This window comes from Corvus moneduloides, chromosome 11, assembly GCF_009650955.1.
Source record: "Corvus moneduloides isolate bCorMon1 chromosome 11, bCorMon1.pri, whole genome shotgun sequence".
NCBI lineage: Eukaryota > Metazoa > Chordata > Aves > Passeriformes > Corvidae > Corvus > Corvus moneduloides.
Window position 1 is genome coordinate 10,509,335 of NC_045486.1, and position 24,626 is coordinate 10,533,960.

At 44.3% G+C, this 24,626-nt stretch overlaps 1 protein-coding gene across 4 annotated transcripts in view; it reads left to right on the forward strand.

Annotated features, from left to right (window-relative positions):
* The window catches only part of GRIP2 (glutamate receptor interacting protein 2), a 267,142-nt gene that overhangs the window by 107,088 nt on the left and 135,428 nt on the right, over window positions 1-24,626 (forward strand). The window contains exon 1 of one of the 4 annotated variants that reach the window (XM_032120777.1): window positions 21,701-21,982. The exons of 1 other annotated variant lie outside the window; for it this stretch is intronic. In XM_032120777.1, the coding sequence (XP_031976668.1) occupies window positions 21,832-21,982 (151 nt within the window). In that variant the 5' untranslated portion in view covers window positions 21,701-21,831. Of the gene's footprint in view, window positions 1-21,700; window positions 21,983-24,626 lie in introns of those variants that run through there. 2 more of the 4 variants (XM_032120776.1, XM_032120772.1) reach the window with 2 other exon arrangements.

A 24,626-nucleotide genomic window follows, 5' to 3' on the forward strand; every position in this document is an offset into this window, starting at 1 on the left:
CCATAATCACTGTTTATATTGGTTGAAACCAAGATTTCTGGAATGGCATGAAGTGCTTGTATTGGTTGTAAGTTCTGGTTTGTAAGTTCTGGTTGGGTCTAGTCCTAATCAAGAGTCCTAAACAGGTCAGTAGCTGCAGAAATGAGGAAGACATGAGGACAAGTCTGTTGCAGGAGCTAACAGAGGACATATAAGGGGTCCTCTTGCTCAGTCAGTGATAAGGGCATCTTAATCATAAAATTGTTTGGGTTGGAAGGGACATTAAGGACCATCCAGTTCCAACCTCTCTGCCATGGGCAGGGATGCCATTCACTAGACCAGGTTGCTCAAAGCCCCATCCAGCCTGGCCTTGAACTCTTCCAGGGATGGAGTGTTCTAGCCCTGGCCACACAGCAGTGAAGTGCTTTACTCTCACTGTGATCCTACCAAATTTTGTTTTCCCTTTGAATCCAAGGTGGTAACACAGGGTTTTTTTAGTTCCCAGAGGAGCTGCCACTGCAGACATGGTGGATTTGGTTTATTGTAGTTTTTTTGGATCAAGCTGACAAGATCTGTTACAATTTGTTGTCTTTATTGCACTTCTTCATAGTGATTAAGGAATTCAATATGCTTTCATTTAGCTAATGACCAGAAATTTTGCATTATAAGGTTTCAGTCCCAAAATTCCATCATATGATACTTTTTTTCCCCTGCAAAAGTCAGCTGCTTTGTGTCAGCCTAACTTTCAAAGAAATGCAATAAAATTTAATGGCAATGGTGATACAGCTGTACTTCATTAAATGCATTTGTCTTTTCCTTTAGAATTTCAGCTTTGCAAATTTTATTTGACTCTGACTTCTGTTTCATAACCACTCTTGCTTAAGGCCATTACAGAATATTGCATCTCCACCCATACATGCTTTATGATGGTAGCGGGCCAAATTCTACCAATGGAGTTGGTTCACAGTGAGCTTGTAGAATTCCTTTCCAAAGAATGCTATAAATGCAGGAGGTTTGTACAGACCTTCACAGACCTCCTTTTCATATAGCTTGGAGAAGTGCCTGGTAGAGTGATGTGTTGATCAAGATCAGGCAGAGAAGAACACAGAAAAGAAGATAGTTTAAAACCTGGGAGATTTCGTGCAGGTGTCATATACACCTGCCCTCTTCCTGGTCTTCACTTGATATCCTCTTGTGCCCACTGCTGAAGGCAGCAAAGTTTGGTTAATCTCAGTGTTGGACATTTGCTGATTTGTTCAATAGAGGATTAAGCTGTTGTTTGGATGTCAAGTCCTTTTAGCTTGTTGTTGTTCTTAGGAGGAAGTGTGAAAAAGGGAGAATTTGTGTCAGTCAATAGCAGTTTTCATCAGCATCTTACACAGAAAAGCCTACATTAAGCCTGTCAGAAAAAAAGCAGACGTCTTTTTCCCCATATGTACTACTTTCATCCAGTATTGTCTTTCCTTTCTGTTACAAAGTTTTCTTCCCGTTGTTTTCCAGCTGGCCCAAATACCACACTGCTTAGTGTAGCAACCTCTTTTTAACTGAGGTTTTTCTAGCATTAATACCCTTGTGTTTCTTTCGCTGGAAATTGCTGTTGTTGCTCAAAAATTAACCTGTGATCCAAAGGTTTCCTTTTGTGAAGGCAAACTGAATTGCTAAGGATATATCTGTACAAGGACAGCAAATCTGCATCAAAATTGGGAATGCTGTAATACATGAATTTAACTGAATATCATAATCACTGTTTCAAGGGATTTGTAGCCAAATTGCTGCCTTTTCAGTCTAGGTCACCAGCTTATTCACAGGAAAAGGTCCTCACATTAATGCGGCTGTTGAGTGCTTCTTATGAAGTGTCATGGTGGTCTCCATTTGTTCCTGTATGGACAAATCCATATGAGGTAACTGGACATACTGGACAGAGGCAAAGGACTGAGAGCAGTGGGATTTTGGTGCTGGAGATCAGCCTTGGCTATAGCAGGTGAGGCACCGAGGGTTTGTCTTGCTGCTCCCACTGCCACATGTGCCACGGTACACAGTTTATCTTTCCACACTGCCAGCCCAGTGGAGTTATTGCGTGCTGAGGTGTAGTTCAGTGTTAAAAAAGAGCAGTCAAGGGAGGGTGGTTTTTTGTATAACTTACCATGCTGTGGATGAAAGGAAAATATCATGCTCTGCACTTTGGCTTTGAGAAGGGCCAGGGAAGCTCAGCATTACTTAGGAAGAGCAAAGCTTCATGAAGGATAAGAGGTGGAGTTTAACTCACTGGTTGATCTCCTTTGTTAGTACTTCTGTGGCTTTTCAAATCCTTTGTCTTGTAGCTCTGTCAGGTGAGAGACAGAATGGTATCTTGGAAGCCAGGAGAGGTGTCCTGCCTGGGCCCCTCTGCAGCAGGACCTCACAAGTATGAAGATAGCCATTACCACTTGTCATCTCAGCCCTTGAGTGTCAAAGCCCTTGTTCTTCCCTTGCTGGTACTCAGTGCTTGAGTCCTGAGCTGTGACCCTGCCTAAAGCCAAGGTGGGTTCTGCTGCTTGCAAGTTTTACAGTATTTCTGAGGTGCTTGGGAAGATGGTTCTTCAACCCAGTTTTCCTTCTAATCGTCATTTCTGCATGAAGATAAAAAGAGTTTTCGAGGATTCCCTTGAGGACCAATTTAGAGTTCAGTTTTGATTGAATTAGTTGGATGTATGTAAATAGAATCATGCATTTAACAGAAACCCAGATGAAAGACACTTTCAGGAGGGCTTGGGGCAGATGCTGTCAGTTTAGCCTGCAGTAAACACCTCAGAGCAAATCCTGCACTTCTCCCTTTTATTGTGATTTATTCCTTTCTCCTTCACATCTCAGCCACTGGTGAATGCTGTTGTTCCAAGATGCATATTTGTTTTGGGCATTTGTGCCTCAAGTCTACCTTGGGTCTGTGGCTGGCCCCTTTTAAATAGTTGTGGACCACAGAAAAAATACTTTTGTGCTGTTCCAGAAGCCCTTGTGTTTGAAAAACTGAAGTCATAAATATGGATGGCAGAGTTTGTTGGCATGAGCAAGGAGTGGGGTAAAGATTAAGGAAAATGCTTTAATTAGCTGTCTCTGTGTTGGGAGACAGGCACCCCTTGTGTCAGCAGTGAGAGAGGGGGATGTGGGATGCTTCATTACCTCCCTGCTGTGAGCAGGGATAAGGACAGCCACCTGCAAAGCCGACAGCGTGGGCAGGAGATGAAGTGAATGGAGCGGGGTTGTGAGTACAGCTGGGGGCTTGAAGGGCTGCATAGTCCTGCATCTCCATCCCACAAACTGGGAGCGCAGGGACTGGCAGCCAATTTACACCTTGGCAAAATAAGCCTGGACCACCAGGTTCTGCTCCAGATGCATCTCCTGTTGAATGCTGAGGAGGGTGACTTCCAAGGGCTCACCTCTGTTGCTTATGCCAAGAGCCTTAATTACAATCTTCTTGACTGGTAGTTTTTCTTCATATGGGTAACTTGTGAGGTCATAATATGACTGTATCACTGATTTTGCACCCAAAAACACCCATTCATCTTCCTGTGGGAAGTCCTGACCTCTGCAAGTACCTGCTGGGCTGTAGCTGGGAGGCACTGCTTGCTGCTGATGTGGCAGGGTTGGATCCACCTGCCAGACTGAGAATGCAGAGAAGGTCATGAGCTATGGGGCAGGGGGCAGAACCTGTGCTTTCCTACGTGCTTTGGAAGTGACCAGCATGCTTCCTTTCCCCACAGTAAGATGGGGCCTTAGTTTGTTTTTCCTTGGGTTTGCAAAGCTCAGTGCTAGAATCTGGAAAAAGTTGGGCTTTACAAGGCAAAGAGGACTGTGCACTCAAAGATGTATGTAATCAGTTATGGGACCAATTCTTTCATTTCAACCATCTCATAGCAGCACAAACATCCCCAGTAACAGCAAGGCTTGTTGAGCCTTGTATGCAGAATAATCTTTTCAGTGCTGCCCTCACTTGCCGCCATGCTATTTAGTCAGGGCCTAATCCACTTCAGATGAGGCTGTTCTGCTTCTCTGGTGTGTCTGCCTGGCATGTGGTGCTATGCAGCCAGATACCCCGCATCATTGTTAAAAGCAAAGTAAATAAGATGCTGTCCATCTCCTCCCTCCCACCCCTGAGCCTGCCTGTCTCTCTCCCTGAATGTGGGCTCTTGAGAGTTATTTAGCCGAAGGCTAAATCACATTATGTCGTATATATTAACTGGAAACAAAGCAAGTCTCAGCAGACACCTGAGCAGATGCCAAATGTCAAATTTGATGGAAAATGCTTGATTACTTCTCCCAAGCCTACTTTTTTTCTTTCCTCCTCCTGTGTTTTCTGAAAATTCCTCTTTTGCAGTGTGAAATGTCTTCCCTGATTCAACCCCTAGTTCAGCTCTCCAGAATGGAGATTCTTGTTCCTACAAGAAGCTGGGAAACTCAGATGAGGGAGCTTGGAAGAATGTGATAATTTCAACACAGTCTTTGCAGCTTATTTTTGTTCTCAGTTTCATGGTCAGCTTCCTTCTATAGAATTGTTTTGGAGGATTGAGTTTTATTTCTGCTTTCCGTCCCTCATCTCTTTAGTGGATTTTTGCACCTTATCGCTTTGTCTGTATTTTTTACCACTCACTGTATTCCATGAGAGTGAGTTGCAGAGAGAGTGGTGGTGATGTGATGAAACTTGAGGGTAGATGTGCTTGGGAATGAGTCTGTGCTCCTGAGTGGAAATCAGAGGTCAAACTGAGATGGTGGGAGTCTGAAATGTGCAAAAACTTGTTACAGGAACTGTGCATGATGTGTGTGAAATTCAGGTTCAACTCACTGTACTAAAGCTGGTCAGGGTACAGGCTTAAAACTCTCTTCCCACAGCCAAGGTGAGTGCATTGTCCATAAGGCTATTGTGGGAGGACCTCTTTTTTTCTCCCTGCTATAGTTTGCTGTTGGTTTAGTGATGAATTCAGATGAGTTTTGTCCCTAGGTGGGACAAGAGTGTGTTTATGAAATCATTGTTACTCTCAAATGATAAAAAAAATCCTGCCCTACAAAGACACAGCAGTTGGGTGTGAAACCATTCAGGAGGACAGTGGTGAGGATTTGAATACACGGTCTAGGTTTGAATACAGTGTCTTAGGCTGGTGCTGTTTCCAGGAGCTGTGTTTTAGCATTTGGAGAGCTTTCTGTGCAGAGGTTGAGAGCTGTACCACAACCAGAAGCTTTTCATATCCCAAAGGGTGAAAGGCAGGGGAAGGACGGCTGCAGAAACCAAGAGGGCGTTTGGGAACTGAGACAGTCCTGGGGACACTGGAGGTAATTCACACAGTCCTGCTCCTACATGGGGCAGCTGCTGTGCCTGCAACGCGGCCTCAGTGCTGTGCAACCACTGTCTGGGGCTTGCACCAGTGAGAGCAGCGACCTTCCTGCGACACAGGCAAGGTGGTTTCTCCTCTTGCAGACAAGGAGGAGATGGTGAGCTCAGAGTTCTCCTGAAAGAATAGGGTTTTCTCTCTAGGAAACTTCCCTGTTTCTAGGTCTTTTCCAGCTTGTTTCTTGTACCATATGAGCACTGAGCAGTGCAGTTGCTGCAGAGCACAGCCCAGGATGTGTACCTGTACATGGAGCCTGTTGACAGTATGGAATTAAAGTACAAAAGTGAGATGTGTTGCATTTTTTCATACTTGTAATCTTCTCTGGGATAAATGAATTTCCTGTGCTTGGATTTCCCTGCTGTCCAGATCTGCCTCTTTTTTCCCCTAACACTTCAATTTGCTGAGTCTCCCCTGTCCCACTGGGGCAGCCCAGCAGCAGTAGAGCTCTTCCTCACACAGTATCTCCCAGCACACCGGGAGCCATGATTTGGGAGGAGGGGCAGGGACAGTGGTGTGTGCATTTACTGTTATAGTATTTTCAGAGAGGTGGGAAACTAGACAGCATCTATGGGACCTGAGAGCTGCGTGGCAGGGCTCAAGCAGCCTCTAGCATGACATTACCATAAAAAAGTGAATTGTAAAAAGAAGAGATTGAAATAAGCTTGTACTTGTTCTCTTTAAAGGGTAGTTTCCTTAATGCCCGCCATGCTCTCGCCTGCACCTGAGCAGCCTTTTCCATCTTCAAGCAGTCCTTGTTCACGTGGGTGTCTGGACTCACGCTGGGTCTCAAATGCCCTCTCCCATCGGGCTCTGGTGTTTGGAACATCTTCAGTCCCATCCAGAAGCAAACCCAGAGCAATTCACTTTGATGTGTGAAGTCTGAATTAATGAAATGACTGAATTAATGTTTTGTGCCTCTTGGGGAAGAGAGTAAGGGAAACGTGTTGGCCTATATTTCACCAGAGGGAAAAACTTGTTTAGGTGTATGCGCAGAACCAAGATATCTTAGACTGTATGGTCTTTGTGTTGAACAAGTGCAGGATCTCCAAACCTCCAGGATCTCCTGCTTCATTTCCCATGCAGCATTTTTTTGCAGACTCTTTGCAGAGCTGCTGGCCAAATCAAGGGCAAAGTGAAACTTCCTTTTACTTCTTTTCTTGCAAATTTAAATGGGTCTTTGAACAAGAAACATCTTTTCTGGACATTTGTGGCAGGACCTTGTTGGAGAGCAGAAACACCCTCACTTCTGAGGAGGAAGTTCAATTTCATAATAGTTGTGAAGCACTTGGATGCTACAGTGATTTACTGCTATAGAGGAGGTATGACCATGGGACCCTGGATTTAGAGCAGCCTTTGATTGGGATGAGCTGAATTGGGCTCTGAGAGGCCCCTGGATCTGTAGATTTGTTGGTGTGTGGAAGGACTGCTGCCTGTTTGGTTATCACCATTAAACCACTGAAGAGAAAGGAGATGAGACTCTGAGTTAAAAATACTACATATCCTATAACTAAAAATGTGCACTTTCATTTTTCTGCACTCAGTGGCTGAATTAAAGTAATAAAACCCCTTAAATGTGCATTTCATAAGGCTTTCATATGCAGTTTATAGTTTTAATATGCTTGCACTCAGTTCTGTTTTCTGTGGTTTTTATGAGCAATCTGGAGTGGTCAGGGCTGGTGCAGGCAGTGACAATGTTTGCACATGGCTTTCTGAGCACAGAGGAGCGGGAGTGGGCAGCCTGGGGCCAGCCTGTCTGCCAGCAGATCAGGTGCCCCGTGTCCTGGCACAGTGGTGCCTTGCTAAATTATGCTCTGAGCCTGCTCCACACAAGGCATGTTTTTCCAGCAAGTTAAGGGTATATCTCAGCTGGACTCTCTTCATTGGACAGGGCAGAATGCTTTAGTATTCTAATTAGTCATTAATTAGGGGTGTGAGGTCTTGACACATAATGCCTGGTGTGTCACAGGAGCTGCTCAGCATCTTGCAGGATGAGCCCCCAACTTGTTTGCTCAACTCCAGCATTGAGCAAACTACAAATGGGGAGAGAACAGGAAGGTTTTAATTTTTTATTTTTATTTTTTTAGAAATCAAGTCATCTTATGCCTTCCCCTTACAAAATAGCTCTAAGAGAGTGAGCATTTTTCTGCAATAACATTGATTATTTTGCTTGCTCACAGCAACAATGTGTTACTATGGATCCTGCTCATTGTTTTGGCAGGGGATTTTTAAAAATTATTCTTCTCTGCACAAGATGCTCTTGAGAATTGAGCCTGAATCAAAGGTGAAGGAACAGGGCATAACAGAGAGGCAGTTAGCAGCAAGTTTTGTTCATCTGCAAAATTTCCTGGATTCTGCTTGGTCCTTTTAATTAGCTTTATTTATCTGGGTAGAAACCCACTGAGATTACAATCTCAGCTTCCGGGATGATTTGTCCTAGTCTCCTGTCTTTGAAAAATAGTCTCCAAACTGTCTCAGAGGTGACACTCTGGCTGCTCTTTTTTGCCACTTGCAATCTGTCCTGTTGCTGTAGGAAGCTGGTAATGGTTTGTTTGTTTGCTTCTTTTCCAACATAGCTCCCGTAAATCTTTCTTCCCCTTCTCAGGGTGTGAGTTATTACTTGTAGGAGGTTGGTAAAAATCACCTTGAAAGGGGTGAGAAGTACCAATTTGCTGTAAGTCATTTATTTATAAAGGCTGGGAGAAACACTTGTGGAAATCACAGCTCTGGACCTTTTGACAAGTGTCCTCCCTGCTCGTGGCACAGCAGTGGCATGGATTGCATTGTTCTCCCCTGGCATGGGATGGCCAATTGTGTCCCTGCAAATCCCTGGGCCAGCAAAGGGAGGAGCAGGGGGTACACTGCCACCCTGTGTGCAGACTCCTTCCCTCTAGATCCACCATGGAAAAAAGACTTGGCAGAGCTTTGACATCAGTGCTGGCACCGCTGCTTTCCCCTTGCAAAAAAATAAGCCTCCCCCATGGCTCAGGTTAGTGGCAATCCTAAAAAGTGAAATATTTTCCAGTTGTCCATAGCACTGGCAAACTTGCACGTGGGTGATGTCTTCTCAGGTATTCCCACATGCAGGTTGGACCCGCAAGGTATGACTTTGCTGGACAAGTAGTTTCAAGGGAGATATTTGCCATTTCAACAAATTTTATTTGGGTTTTGCAGTGAGAAAGCCTTTAGAAGAGCAGGAGGCTGGATCTGACTGTGCTGATGTCAGTCTGGATTTAGCGGTGTTAAAGGGAATGAGGTTAGTCTAGATTGACACCGGCATAAAAGGAGAGGGCAGAATTAGGCTTATGATATCTAAAAAAGTCTTAGGTCCTGATTCATCAAAGGACTTAAGTATGGCTGAATTCTTCCTAAAGCCCATATGTTAGCATTTTGCTGACAGGGGACGTTTATTTTTATTCAGAAGTATCAGAAAGGATGAAGAGGAACACTTTAGAAATGCCTTCCTTCTGACTAGGAGTATAATTGCCTCTAAATTTGGGGATAAACAGGAGAAAACATATTTTGGGTTGAGAATTTCTTGTATGTTAAGTAGTGTGTTTTACTGCAGAAAGCAGCTTCTAATGCAAATATTGTGTCAGTTGCAATGACAACAGTGGTGTAATTATTTTTGATAATGAAAAAACATACTATTATTTTGAACCAAGGAAACTATAGAGGGGTCATAATGGAGGATTTTTTTTTTCTTGCAATAACTTATTTCTGTATGACGATGTAATCATAACAGAATCACGATCTTGAGATAATATAAGCATTTGACTGCCGTTTGTGCATCAAAATACCCCAGAGATGTAATTATCTCATGGCTACTACATTTTCTGACAAGTCTTACAGCTTAGATATTGCAGACCCTGAGCACTGATATGTACAGAAAACATTAAATATTCATTTGCTGATACATGTATTTATAAAAATCCCATTTCTCCATTGAGTGAGCGGTGGTTTTCAGGTCATCCAATTCAATAACTATGAAGATATTTGAGGACTCAGGGATTCTTGCTCATTTGAAGTTCTGTAGTTTTCTTTTTTTTTGGGCAAAATAAATGCAGTAACTACTTTGCTAGGAAAAGGAATGCATTTCTTCCACAGTTTGTTCTGCTAATAGTCCCTGTGTACTGTATGTGCAACTGTGCTGGCCTCGTTGTTTCACATCCATGGAAATATGCAGTGCTCTGTGCAGGGCTGCAGCTCTTTCCACCCTTCGTAAGGCACAGGCTGACCTTCCACCCTCCTCGTGGTTCACAGTGGGGAGGGACACAGCCTTGGCTTGGCTGCAGGAGGGGAGTAAAGCTTCCATTCCATCTCTTCTGTCTCCCTGATCGCAGTGGACTAAACTTCGTTTTTTCAAACTGTTACAAAGTGCTTGACTTTTCTGCAGGGTGAGCAAATCCTTCTCTCCTCCCACCAAAAGTGTCCTTCATGTGTGTTGAAGCAGTGGATACCTCCACAGTCATTTGTGGCCAAAGCAGCCCCTCGTGTTGAACCTGGGATTGGCCAGCAGCTGTCTGGCAGGCCTCAAATTCTGAAAGAAAAAATGACCAGGGCTAGTAGCAAATGTTAGAAGATGCCTCAGCTTTTAAAAAGCGAAACAATTTGTTCCCAGCTGTATCAGCACGGAGTCATCCAATTCACCTTTTGGAGAGTGGCACTAATTTGTGGCTGTGTAGCCCCTGTTTTTGTGACCTGTGGTGTCCATACTGTACATGTATGAATGCTCTGCGTGCCCTGGGGTCACTTTGGAGTCTATATGTGTGTTGCATTGGCTGCTGAAGTGCCAGGTTTGCTCCTTTCAAGCTACTCAGGATGAGGAAGAAGGTGGGGATCTCTCCAATGAGTTTTGAGCAGTGCATTAGTGTCACCTCTGATACCAATAAATGACCCTGGAAAATCAGCTGGGAGCCCTCACCAGTGATTACATGGCAGTGTAGAGAGAGGTATCTGTGCCTCAGGGGCTTTTCTCCTGGTGTGCCCCACTGAAGCAATGGAGGGGCTGCATCTTCCTCGATGACAAGTTAAATCTTCCCCTCGTAATTGCCTGAAACACAACTTCTGGTAAGGTGGACAAGCTGAGCAGTTGTGCTGCTGCTTGTGTTTCTCCAAAAGTCACAAGCAGTGAGGGGTGCTCTGTTTGAGTCCAATGTAAGGCAACGGAGCAGGATCCAATGTGTGTGGGCTTTTTGTTATGGAAAAAGAGAAGAGAAAAAGCACAATGAATCCCAGGTGGTCAGCCCAAACAGTTTGCTGCCTTTTCTCTTGCACTGACTAATAATCCATTACAGGAAAAACAGATTACCTGCTGATGTACCAACACACAGGGGTGGTACATGAGGGGAAGATGTTCTCTGGATCCAAGTAGCCAAACTGCTTCTAGCTGGAGCTGTGTCTTCAGTAACAGGCAGGTGCAGGAGCAACCTTTCTATGTAGAAGTGAGGAGCCTCTTGCGCTGTTCTTACTGAAGAAAAAATAACAAAGCCCTGTGTTTCCAGATATGCCATAGCTTCAGGCTAGAGTGCTCCTACTGTGGTGATAGAGAACAGTGTGGGTTTGCAGTACCAATCTGTGGTGATGCTTTTGGAATTTGTCGTTCTGTTTCAATCCTTCTGCAGAGCCCAGCTGTCATCCTGCCCTTACGTTATTTAATAAAAAAAAAAATTGAAAATAATAAAATAAGGGATCAAAATGCCTTTGTTGTGTGTTTTTGATCTGTTCAGCCCTGAGAAAACCTTTCTGCTATCACCACCTCAGGTATATAGCTATTTACCTGTGGTTTGAGGGAGAGTATCACTTTTATACTTTATGTACTTGAAAGGAAGTTAAATAAATAGTTCCTTTACTCCTTTTAGTTTGTCTTGGACTCTTCACCCCTAAGAAATTGTGAAGCCAAGTGGAATCAGAGAAGGGCTGCATAGCAAGCAGTTTGTGCATGAAATGCATTTGTTTTTAATTGCCTCATTAAGTCAGGTTATGATGGATTATATGACTTTACCCAATGCAGTCTGACATAATGGGATGCTGTCAGAAGTTCTGGAATAACAGAGTGATACTCACTTGACTGGGGTTTTCTTGCTTGTGTTTTTAGCTGTGTTGATTGCTTGCAGTGGTTATACACATTAAGAATGTCTTGGCATGAGTAAAGGCAAGGTCATTAATGCTTTTTGTCATGATTACTTGATGAGTTTGTTGTTCAACCAGGAATTAATGCCTTGCTGGTAGTACAGGAAGGAGGCATGGGGCTGTCATGCTGTGGTGCAATGGGGTGGGTGTTGGGCTCACAGATTTCTCATGGTGCCTCCCAGGGCTCTGTCTATCAGCTGTTATCAGGGGTTGCAGCCAGTGACAGCACAGCCGTTCCCAGCAATTCACAGAGCAGTTTTCAGGTAAGGTATTTTCAATTATTTGGCTGGTGTTTAATAAACATGACTTGAGGAGGCCCCTCCATGTTGCACATCTGTTTTGGAGAGGGGCATAGCAAATGGAGGTGTTGTATCCAAGGCAAAGTAAGGTGGCTTGGCAGCAGGAGCTGGCTTTGCTCCCTCTACGAGGGAACAGGAGCCCTTTCATTTCCTGGCATGTGTTGGTGGCTTGTGTAATGGAGAGGTACAAGAACATCCTCCTCTTCCCATGATAGATGAGGTTTGTAGGTTTCAAGCTGTTTAAATAAGACTTTTAGCTACCAACAAAGTAGAGGAAAAAACTCCTATTCTCAGGTAAATCATTATGCTGCATTTGTTTTCCAAACCCTCTAATAATAATATAAAAAAGCCATTTTGAATGCTATTCCTTTTGCCTTTTCAATTTTTCCCTTGGAATCTCTCAGCTGTTAAATTAGATTTTGGATTCATCCCAAACTTATTAATATTTCTTTGTCCTTCTTCACTTCTCTGTCTCTCCTCCCCCATTCTTTTCCAGAATAATTTCCAGTGGAGGAATTTTTTGGAAGCAGTGTTTCCCTGTGTAGATCTTACTCACGCAGCACATCTTTCTTTAAATAAGGCAATACTGGTGTTTTTTACATCCTGCACAGTTCTGTTTAATTGCCAAGAGCTGGACTGTTGACTTGAATGAAGCCCCACTGTGTGTAAGTGCTCTTACAAGCATTGATTAGGATGGCAGGTTTGACAGCTGAGTCAGAAACCTTGAAATACACCATTTGGGACTGTTTGTTGGTGATGATGAGTCTCAACTGCCACAGACTTTCGTTCTTTTTTTTTTTTTTTTCCCCAAAAGTTTAGAGCTTTCTCCTTCATTAGGAAAAGGGCTTTCTTTAGACTCCTTTGAAATGGATGCAGCACCTCCTTGTTCTCCTGCAGTGGTCATTGCTATGGATAATTTTGAAGGAAACAAGTAAGATTTAGGAATTGTTTGGAGATATTGCATTTGATTAGTTATTTGCATTAAAGCTCCCTGAGAAATTGATTTCCATAATCATTCTTGAGGTTTGTGGGATAACAATGAATTCTAAATTGAAATGCATCTAAACTTTAAAATTTTCCCAGAAAGTTGAAATTTTAGTGTATTCCTTATGAAAACACTGAAATGTATTTCCAGGAGAGTAGATTGCTGCCTGGCATTTCTGTGGGAATTGGACTTGGCATTATTCTTATCAGCTTCATTTGACTTCCGCAGGGGGAGGTGGTAGGAGAGTGAGAAAATTCACATCAAGTCCAATTTGCAGTTGCTGGGTCTTGCAGCCTCTGCAGCCCCATGGATCCCTGTGCTTCCAGGCCAGGAATGAACTTGCAAGTGTCAGACAGGGCTGAGCAGGCTGCTTGGCCATTGTGGTGTGTGTTTGTAGCATATGAAGAGAAAACACAACCGCATGCCCTTCTTGTTTGGCATCCAGACTCCTAGCACAGCCTGATATCCATCCGTCCGTCCATCCATCCATCCATCCGTCCCGCCTCTCTTTTCCATGTTGAGTTTTTCCTGACAGACCCTCAAACTAGTTGGTTTCTGAACATTATTTATGTTGTGGCTCCTATGGACGTGGAAACCTTGGAGAAACACAGAAGAGCCAGCCAGTAGCAAGGCTCCCATGGTCATTCATGAAAATGGAGCTGTTTCTATCACAAGTTCTCTTAAAGCCTGTCAGTCCTTTGGAAAAGTGCACATTTAATCAGAAATCTCCTTTATTTGTGTTCCTTCTCTCTCTACTCATCCATTTCCTTGTTCCCATTCCCAAGCTTGTCTTTGTCTTTTCCTTTACTTCCAACCTGAAATTCTGGTACCAAGTGCTATTTTTGGGCTGCCAGCCCCTTGCAAGCAGCCAGACTTGGTATGTTTTGGAAAAATGCAAGCAGCTTCTCTGGGGCAACAGAGGAAGCCACAGAGCTGAAAGCTAGTCCTGATAAAATCCAGGGAGTTTTTACTGTCATGAAGTTCTTTAGCAAGAGCTGTTGTTTGTTTGGAGCTGCTGTGCAGTGATTATTTTTCAATAGGAGCTTCAACTTCACCTGAGTGTATCTGTAGTGATTACAGGAGTGAACCTAAATGGCTGGGGAGAATATGCTAAACTTTGCTGCTGTTGGTGACAGGCTTTGGTAATTCCTGCCTCCACAAGCCTACGGCTTTAGATATCTGCTGTATTTGAGCTTCCTGAAAATTACACACCCAAGGAGCTTAAGGGAGTGAAATAATCTGTACTGACAGAATGTGGTGTGGAAATGTCCCTCCTTAACTATTTTGCTGATGCAGGACTTCAACGTGAAAGCAGAGGAAGATTGATGGCAGAGAGCGAGTGGGAATCACACTGATGTTTAGGCTTGACTTGGGTTAGGCACTGCAGAAAGAAATAAATGGAAGAGGGAAATTGGGTCCAGGAGTGGCATTCCTTTTGTTTCTTAACTGTCCAAGGTGCTGGTGAGGGAACTTAGCATCTTGTGCCAGAAGCACCACTGTGTATTGCTTTGCTTGACAGTACCATCTTTTCAGAGCATTTTGTTTCAATTCCCTCAGAACCTCAGTGGGAGAGCTGAGTCTCTGAACAGCTGTAATAAGCCCATGACTTCATTTCCAAATGGGGTCTCCTGAGGACATTAAGAAGGTGGTGAGATTTGGGAGGAGCAATGAGCTGGCTGCTTCTCACTGGCTATGGCAGCTTCAAGGGTCAGCAGATCCTGCAATTAATAGGGAACAATGAGCCAGCCGGGATGCTCTGGCACATGATCCTGGGTGGAAGTGAAGGGAAGAGAAGATAGTGAGAAACTTGGGAACAGCCTTCTTCTTCCAGCTCTCATCAAGGCTGAACCCTGGCCACAGGAGTCCTTCATTTGAATGAGAGAATGACATTGTTTTTCCTCCTAATATTCCTGTATTATAGCCCTGATTACTGTGACATCTGAGTGCTTGAATGTATTTGAGTTCTCAGAGCATCTCGATGGTGCATGTGCTCTTATTCTGTTTTTAGCTGGGTGGTTGAGACCAAAGTCCTGCTGATTTCAAGGGGTTGGCTTGGGACCACATGGTGTGGCCCATCACCTTGCACAGTCCTGAAGCAATGCCTTTCACCTCTCCTAGTGGTAAATCATGGCTCCCCTACCAAGAAAAGGAAGGGTGTTTTGGGGCCAGTTGGCATCTCTGAGGTCTCTCCATGATCTGGCCAGAGGTCCTTACAGGCTGAGCTATCTCCTGCTTGCAGGAGGCTGCCTCTGGCCTCCATTTCTTGATTACAGCAAGACAGCCAGGGCTCTTTCAACTGCAATGATTGCAAGTAGGCTTTGGGCAGCTGATTATTCACAGTCATGCCTGACACTGCTGGAGAATAGGGTAGGATTTGTTCCTCTTTAGCTTTCTGATCTGCAAAATAATAACAACATTTGTCAGTGTGAATCCCTTGTGAGGCTATGAGCTCAGAGCTCCTCTCTGAAGTGTGGTGGTGTCTATTTGCCTGCAGAACAGGTACATTTTTGGAGGTAGGAGAGCAAACTGTGCCCATCTCATCCCACTGAAACATGTTGCACTGTCAGTACGTCTTTGGTCTGCTGCAGAGTAAATATCTTCCTAGTTCTTCTGAGCTGCTGAATCCCCCACCTCCATTGGAATTCCCACTGAACACAGGGCATATTTCACCCGGGTTTGGACTGAGTCCCACATCTCATAATCAAACTCCTTGTCAGTTAATGCCTCTTTCTGCATGACACCCTCAGGCTGATTTCAGACTGGCAGGGCAGCTTTCAGTTTCATTCCACCAATGGTTCTCCAGCCATCCTGTCTTAAAAGCCATGTGTGTAACTGGCCTCTGCTTGCTCTTTCTAAATTATCTCTCAGTACTGTTTTTTCTTTCTAGTCCTTCACTTATGAGCCTCAGGGATTCATGTAAAAGTGGAATTTTGCACCCATGTGTGTTTTTTGCCTCTGTGAAGGGATGGAGATCATCCTCCACTTAGAAACTGTGGTTACAGGGTCAGTCTCTTTAGACTTAGACACTACCGAGCCACTTGTAATACTTTATGCTCCTGAAAAACTCTGTGTTTCTCTGAGTTTGCTTTCTTTGTCAGCTGTTTGCCAGCCTGCATTTGGCACAGGATCAGAGTTGTCACCTTTCCAGATTTCTTTGCTGAACCAAAATAAAATTTCAGAGAGGCTATGACATGGGAGTGCTGAGAAACAGTACCTGAAAGCATCAGTAGTGCAGCATTAAAACTTTCACAAAACAGAACCCAGAGTTTTGCTTTAACAATTCTATGTTGGTCTCTCCACTTTCCCTTCCAGTAGAAAAGTGTCTACTGCATGTTCCTGGGCTTGGCTGCAGTGCACATCTGGGTGTCTGCGAGTCCCAGGGATTACGTGTCAGTCACCAAATGTCCCCAAAATGTGTCACCCCACTTTTCCAGGGCTGTAGCTCTCATCCTGCCTAGTGAGGCTTGCTATTCCATTGGTGCTGTTATGATCACACAGCAACTTTTGGAGGCCAGAAGGGCACTGCAGGTGCTGGAATAGCTTGTGAACTACTATCAAACAAGTGAGAGAAATTAAGGTAGTTGTGGGAAAGGACCGGGAAAAGAAAATATGTGAGTCAAGTAAGTTCGTATTTTACTCAGGCATTTTTAATAATTTCCGACGATAAATGGCCATGGTCTGTTCCCTGTTCCCAGTATTGCTGTTGTTACAGTGAAAATACCATGACTACTGTCAAGCACTGAAATTTATTTATGTGGTTGGTGTGGGTTTTGTTGTCTCTACAGCAATTACAGCTCTTTATTCTTTCACAGGTATTTTTGGACAGCTAGTGTTTTCCTGCCCCAGAAAAATAAACAAAAAGCCAAACATGCACCTGATACTTTTAAAATTGTGAAGATTTTAAAAACCATCTGAGCCTTTTTTTTCTGTGGCAGTTTTAATTCTGAGACCACATTCCCTTGAAATAAGAATTAGCTTAGTGTGAGTGGTTGGAAGTAGCTGTGTAAGTCTTAATTGCTCTGCTAGGCCTGTGCTCTTTCATTGCTTGAAGATTTTGAAATCCCCAACTTTAATTTCTGTAGCTGTAGTTAAGCTGGTAAGATGCTGCACACAGGTGGCAAACCTCCAACATTATCCTCTTTCTTTTTTGCCTTAATTATTGTCATGTTTATTATTTTGTAATAAAGCCAAAAGCCCAAAATAATTAACTTGAAATGCAGCAGTTGCAAGACACCAAGCTGTTTTCTTCTCAAAAGCTTCTTATGGTCTTTGAAACAGCTGGAAAATAGTGAAGGGAATGAAATAGCAGGGCATCAGCAGAAACTTGCAGAGGGGGTCAGTGCCACTGATTGGTGTTAAAGCAGGTGAAGACTTCATGACAAAGCCTAACAGCAGTGCTGCATGGTGTGATTAATAACTGCAGCATGTTGTGCTGTCTCCAGCCTCACAGAAACTCAGAGTTATGCAGCAAGCAAAATATAATGTGGTAGGGAAGGATCAGGTAAGGGCTCACCTGTGAAATAGTATTGGGAGCAGGATGCATCTCCTTGTTTGGAGGCATTTGCTTAGGGTCGAACAAGGACATGGTGTGTCTGTGGTGTCTCTGGGCTGCAGCAGACCCCGGTGTTCCTGTGATTTCCTGGAACCATGTTGCAGCAGCCAGTGATGGCTTTGAGAACTTAGTGCCAAGCACCATCTCTGGAGGGCAATGCCTTCAGTTTTGCCTGAGGGTTGCCTACCAAAACACAGGCCACAGGTTCGGGTCTGCTTAAATCTGTCAGCTGTGACTTTGGTGGCCTGGCATAGGCAAACAGGGCTGTGTTTCTGCATCCCTTGCTCCTTGGGATTTTCCTGCTGAAAGCCTCTCTCCCTTTAGTGTTTGTGGCAGATGCACCATACCTATGCTTTTTAAGAATTCAAGGCAATAGTGTCGGCTTCCTCCTGTTTGAAATCACTTGGCATGTCCCAGTGCTGAGAAATACTGAATAGTACTGCTGGTTAGGGAGCAGGCTCTTCCACGGGGCATAGAATGGTTCTACAGTCAGGGATGGGATTAGACAGGAGCAGGAAGAAGAGGAAGATTGCCCAGGATGAGGAGCAGCAGGAGGCTGTTCTCAGTCATGTTGGGAAGAGGCAGCTGCCGTGTGCTGCTGACTCATGTAATGACCCTTGTGCTAATGCTGTTCCCTATCATTTAACACAAAAATAAAACTGCTAAATTGAGACTGATTTGAAACATGCATGGTTTGCTTTGGAAGACATTTAATAACAGCTATACTTTAATTGTAGGACTCTGATTGGAAAAGGAGGGACAAGTAAATAGTTTACATTAACTTAGCAATATTATTCTGTTATTATTGAACCTTCCTAAATTCTACCCAAATCTTGGCTCAAATCAAACAGCTTCAGATAATTTGTGAGAAGCAATAGGTGAAACTAAGTGGGAGTAGGACATGAAAAGAGTGTGTGATCACCTGAATGGAAACCAAAGTGTTCCCAGTACTCACAGTAGTTAGTGAGATGCTTTGAAGGCTTTTTCACCTCTTAAATGCTTACTGCTTTGAGGCAGCAATTTTGGCCTTCAAATGACTACAGCAACTTGCTGCCCTGACAGCGAAATAAATTTTGAAAGCAGTGTGAGTGCAATCTATAGGATTAACAGCCAGGCCATAAAGCAGAAATCTTTCCAAAACAGAGATCTTATGATTACTCAACCAGGAAAAAGTCGCCTACAGGACCTGAGTGGTTCATGGTGGCTTGTTGCCTTTTATACTGGCAACTGGTGAGAAAATACAGAATGGGCTGAGTGCAGGCAGTATCTGCAGTCACAGGGGACATGCAGGTTGTACCTTTAGTCCCTGAGAGCCCATATCAGCAAAATCTTTTGTGTTGCTCCATGCTGTCTTGCTTTCCTGCTGCTCACTGTATTGCTGCAGCTCTCAGAAATATTAATGAGATGAGAAGGAGATCACCCTCAGGTGACCCTCCATAGCATCACTTGCTGGACTGAGAGTCTGGGCTGCAGTACAGTCCCAAATCCATGTGTTTTGTTTTTATAGAAGTGGTAATGGTGGCTCAGTATGGATGGCAACTTGAATTGGTTATGTCAGTTCTAACTAATGACATTGAAGACCAATAAAGTGACTCTTAGATTGGTTTTGTATTATTAGTCTTGTTATTAATTATGGAGACATGACAGCAGCATTAGTGCTAGTATTAACCATCAAAATAAAATGGAATTGTACTCATAAATCTCATTGATTAGGAGTACATGAAGGATTACAGCCATTCTCCAAAGGAAAAGAGAGGAAATGGAGTCAGTCTGGAGCAGGAGTGAGATGGAGGTAGAAGAAAATTTAGGGAATGATAGCAGTATGCTGAAGATTGTTCAAAGAAGGAGCCTGAGCAAAGAAGAGCAGGACTAGGGCTGAAGTCTGCAGCTGCCTGGGTGGACAAGGTTGGGTTTTCCTGCATGTTAGAAGGAATTATGGACCTCACTGCCCTTGAGGCTGGCTGGCTGCCTAGTGCTTCCCACTTCCCTTTGGGACTCTGCTGCCGGCTTGATATCTAATCTGGAAGCCACTGCGAAGGTCTTCTACATTGTGTGAGGCTGGGCCAGCACCCTGCCCATCTCCCAGGAGGCTTGTGGGAGCCTTAATGCCTGGGAAGAGCAGGTGGATCTCAAATGGTGGAGACCAATGCAAACTAGGACAAGCTCTTGCCAGGAGCAGGCTCTGATTTGGGTGCTGGCTGTGGACAGGAGGAAAGGGAAGCAGGCGCATCTGTGCAGCCCTGGAGGGGAGCCAGGGAGATCCTCGCTCAGCAGAAGAGCTGCCTTTGCGCCTGACAGTGGTAAACTGCTGAGAGGGAGGCAGTGCAAATTACCTCCCGCCCTGGAGAAAGGTGGCAGGAGAAGAATTATGCCTCAGAGTGATGCAGGGGAACAGCATAATTTCCTGGGGTGGTGCAATTTGCATGATGCTGCTTGTCTGGAGACACGGCTCATTAAAATCTGGGCTTTAATAAGCTGAGAAGCATTGGCCAGATCTTGCACTTGGGGTCTGCTCTGTGGCACTGCTGCTGTGGCCATGTCTGGGCACTGAGAGTTCAGTCCTTGAAGGGTTATCCGAGGCTGGCAATGGCTGTTGCTGGTGCCCATGCTCTGCCCTGTGCTGGCCTTTGCAGGGCGTGGACTGCATCTTGCTCAGTGGTTAGAGTGATGGCCCTATTTATAATGCCTTAAATGAAGTGCAGGATAATTTAATTTGTACATCCATTAATACTATCTACTGCAGGGTTTGTACTTAATTGTATCACTCTAAATGGAGTTTTAGGTTATTAACAGGCTCTCAGTCCTGCTGCCTGGCACAGCCATGTCTAATCCCACACATGGTTGCTTGGAGAAGGTCCTTTCCATTCCACTAAAACCCCACTGGCCTGGTTGGGTTCTTGGAGGGTTCTTCCAAGTTGGCAGTCACTGCCCAAAAATCATAATTCCTCCCTGAAATGGCCAGGAGACAATCATGATGGGTATTTCCTTGGCATCAGTGTGGGAGATAGGATGGTGTTGACTCTCTCTGCAGGGCAGAGACAAAGGGGAAACTTTGGGCCAGGAGCTACATCAGTTCCCAAAGTTTTCCAAGGGAAGCTCTTCTTGCAGCCAAATAACTTTGTAGGTTGAGTAAGGGTTGACCTGACTATAGTGAACTGATAATCTGCTTCTGCTATTGGTTCTTTTGTGTATAAGTGGGTTAATAAACATCTGTCTTAAGTTGTGTCTCATGGTCCGGTTTAAATCTGAAAGCCAGCAGTAAAGGTGTGTGTTTGTCACAGAACCATAGAATGGTTTGGGTTGGAAGGGACCTGAGAGATCATCTAGTTCTGTCCCCCCCTGCCATGGGCAGGGATGCCACCTGTTGCATTAGGTTGCTCAGGCCTTCACTCGTCCTGTCATCCACCTGACTCCCAGGCAGTCATTCCCAAGCACACAGGGTTGTTTTCCACTTAGCCTCCTGACTCTCAAAACTGTCATTTACAAACAAAATGAGTCTTTCAAGGGGAATGCTCTTCTTACTGCTCATCCATGCCTTGGTTTGCAGTGCTAGGGCAGCAGCAGCGGAAGGGACTCTGAACTCTGTCTTTGGAGATTGCTGTGGACAGGGGATCATGTCAGAGCTTCCCACACAGGGTTCTTGCATTCTTCTCAGTGGTTTGGTGGTGTCTGAGAGCATCTATGGCCCTGGGTGTACACTATAGGATGCATGTTGTTGTCCATTAAAATCTGTGTAAAAATACCAGAGGGTCATGTAAAAACATTTAAAGGCTCTAGATTATTTGGAAAGTTTAGAGAGTCTAAGCTTTTGAAACAGGAAGAGAAGCTATTGGGGTATATTCAGTGGTTCTGCTAAAAATGTCTTGACTAGCTACTTCACCTTGCATTACCTCAGTGTCTGCAGGAAACTGGAAAAATTATTTGCCTTTTTCCAAAGATGCTGGTGAGAAAATAAGTGCTGAAAGGTGAGCAATTGTGTGAGCACAGGAAAGTCAAGGTTCTTTCCTGCAAGCTTGCACAGTTATTTAGCATTTCTCATAGATGCAGATATTATTTGCTGTCTGTGTTAGCTATTTCTAGTCTTTGAAAAGAAGCCAGAATTCTTTAAGAGTCACTGCTTTTTCTGAGCTGATACTGGCTCTTTTGCCTGAGGAGTATTTGAAATCTGCCAGAATGCATGTATTGTCAAAAACAGAAATTGAAAACTCTATACAGGATCTGCTGCCCCTGTGAGTTATGAGCTTTCCCAAGTCATCAGGGAGAAGAAATGCCTGCTCTTGTTCTCTGCAAGAGCTGTGGATGGACAGAGGCAAAAGAAATCCCTCTCCCTCCTCCCCCCTCTCCCATCATCACCCAAAACTCTCTCTTTGGGTGGAAAGCAGCTTTTGAAACAGACACACACACACACACACAAGCGCTTTCCCAGTGACCTGCATGCTTCTAGCTGTCCCTCCTTCCTTGGGAGCTGGAGCTGCTGAGACTCCGGAGTTGGGGAGATCCTGCCCCTCTCTGCAGCCCTGAGACCAAATGAATAAAGTGAACAAGGTTTTGAAGCTTCTTAAGAAGTCATCGAGGAGAAGGAAGAGATGGAGAGAGGAGTTGAGGGTGGAGGAGGAAGGGGAGAGCCAGGAACTCTGTGACCCAGGTGATTTGTGCCGCCTGCACCTCTGTACCACTGGTAAGGAAACAGGAATGTTCCTTCTCACCTTGCGACAATGTGCCTGTTTGATATCCACTGCTTGTGTGTGACAGGAGAGCTTCCTATAGCCAGCCACTGCTGTTGTGCTTTTTGTGAAAAATACTGGTGGGAGAAGTGGTAAAGGCAGGGAACTGAAACTCCTGGGTCTCCTTTTATAAACCTTCCCTTGCTTGCGTGGGTGGCATTTTGCACATTTGTGAAGTGGGGAGAGAAGGGAATCTTCTTTCTGGAAGAATGGTGCTCCTGAAAGTGTAGGGAGAATGTGTAGCTCATTGAGAATTTTGTTTGATACGTGTGGTTGCATTTTGAGATATTTAAGCCTGTATGTTTGTTCTGTATATTTGTGAAACAGAAGAGCAATGTGAAATGGATGAATTTAGGTTGTTGTTTTTCTGAGGGATGTTCTTGTCCATCAAAGTTGGTGTGGACCCAGGTCCATAATATCCATCCTTACCTTCCAAGCAAACGATGCTGTGGCTGTAATATCATTGAAAATGATTCTGTGTTTAGTCTGTCTACAAAACAGCAAAACAAAAAATGCTGGGAATGTGAAAAAGGGTCTTTTAGAGCATTCACTGACATGTCTCCAGCACATTTGAACTTTCTGCTGGGGACTGTGACCCAGCAGAGGAAAATGTGTAGGTCTGTGCATTTGGCCATCAGGCTCAGCTTCCTTCCTTCTGCATTGCCAGTGTCCAAGGCATGTGAAGCACTTATGAAACTACACTTAGGACGAAGCCACTCTTGGGTCTAATGTAGGTCAGTGCTCTTCTTGCCATCACATTTGGTGGTTTGTTTGCAATAGTATTGTTGTAGCTTTTGTACCTTTTAGAGGCTCACTTTTTTTCTTTCTCACACACCTAATTCTGTTGAGCTGCTTTCCTGACCCTGTCCTGGAGCATCGGATGGCCCCATTCTTGCAGGGCCTTGGGCGGCTTCATTTACAGCTGGAGACCTGGGGCACAGAGATGTTACTGGACTTGCCTAGGGTTACACAGACTGGGGCAGGGATGGGCACTGGCCTCTGAGCTTGAGGCCTGAGAAAATGCCATGATTAGCAGCACTGGTAACTGTCCTGCTCTTGGCTTCAGCTTCCAGTTGTCCTGACTTTCACTTCTCTTACCTGCCTAGGTAGTTCAAGAGTCTGAGATGTGTGTCTGCTACCATTTTTTCCAGTGAAATATATTCAAATACTTTTGCTTAAAGTTTTCATATATTTCTTACCTTATCTTTAGTAAGGAACTGATCGACAGATAAGAAAGGAAATTAAAACCTGAAAATATTTAGGTGTCAGAATGTGAGAAGGCAGTGGAAAACATTAACCAGCTTTGACAGTTTGACAGTCATTTCTATTGTTAAACCTGTGTGTATTTTACTTTATCGTTTTAATAGGAGGTTGTTACTGAGAAGGTTCACCCCCAGTCCTGAGTTTCTCAGGCTGGGAATGTGGTCCCGTCACAGCTGAGTTTTATATTCAGTCCACTTCCTTCTAACCATCTCATCTAGTGAGCTCTAAGGTGTTGACCTGAGAGATGGAATGCTTTGGTTGTTTTTTATTTACTTGGTTTTTCTTTTGATGAAAAGACCAACACAGATCTTTTGAACCTGTAGTTAATGCCATGCTGTGGGGGCAATAGTAGTTAGATAGCCTGAGTCCATCTTAGCTGGGTGTACACAGTGGATCTCTCCCTCTAAGCCATGGAGTCAGGCTGCTTAGCAGGGAGAGGAGAAGAACTAGTGCTTCTTGACCCAAAACATCCAAAACTTGCATGATGAATTCTCTGGAGAGTCTATTCCTCTCTGTTGATTGTAAGGGAAGTAAAACTGAAGGCTAGGATGTCTCTTGTGTGCTGACTTTTATACGGCTTGTAAGGGTTTTGGGACATGAATGTGTGACTGTCTAAGAATTTTTTGGCTTTATTGCCTGGATATGCTTTAGGTGAAGGGCCCTCCTCTTTCACAGTCTCTGCTACTCTGCAACAGTTTGTTAGCCTGAGGCTTTTACAAAGCTGAACTGATGGCTTTTTTTTTTTCCCTAAGTGCAAGATGGGTAGTGGGTTAATGCACTTCTGCCGTCCAGGCAACAGTGATAGAGATGGATTGACAGAAAAAAAAAAGAAAAGCATCAGTTAAGGCAAATGGGGAGAAAAATAGTGCATTCCTGCAGTTGGATTCTGTGCCGGCAGTTATTCCAGCCAGTTATATCTCCACAATAAAATGTAAATGAATGCAATCATTTATTTGGGTGCCTGGAGGCCTAGTGGTATGAAAAGATAAGCGAGCATTTTCCATTGTTTATTTGGTGGGGGTTGCTCTTCTCTGTCTGCTACTGTCTCTCTGATACCTTGGCAGCATCTAAATGTTGCCTTTATTATTAAAAACACATATATGGGAGTCTAATATCTGAAACGGATTAGTGTGGTGTTTACAGAAGCGTCAGCCAGCCCCCACTCCCTGCAGGCTCTCAGCGTTTGTGCTCCTTCTGCAGGAGCACTGCACAGGGAGCAGGAACGCCAGCAGCTGGCTGAGGACTGGGGAAAAGCAGGCACAAGGCAGGGAGTGGTGGGTCTGTAACATGTGTTGTTGTTGCTGGTCAGAGGAACGAGCAGGAGGGACTGGGAAT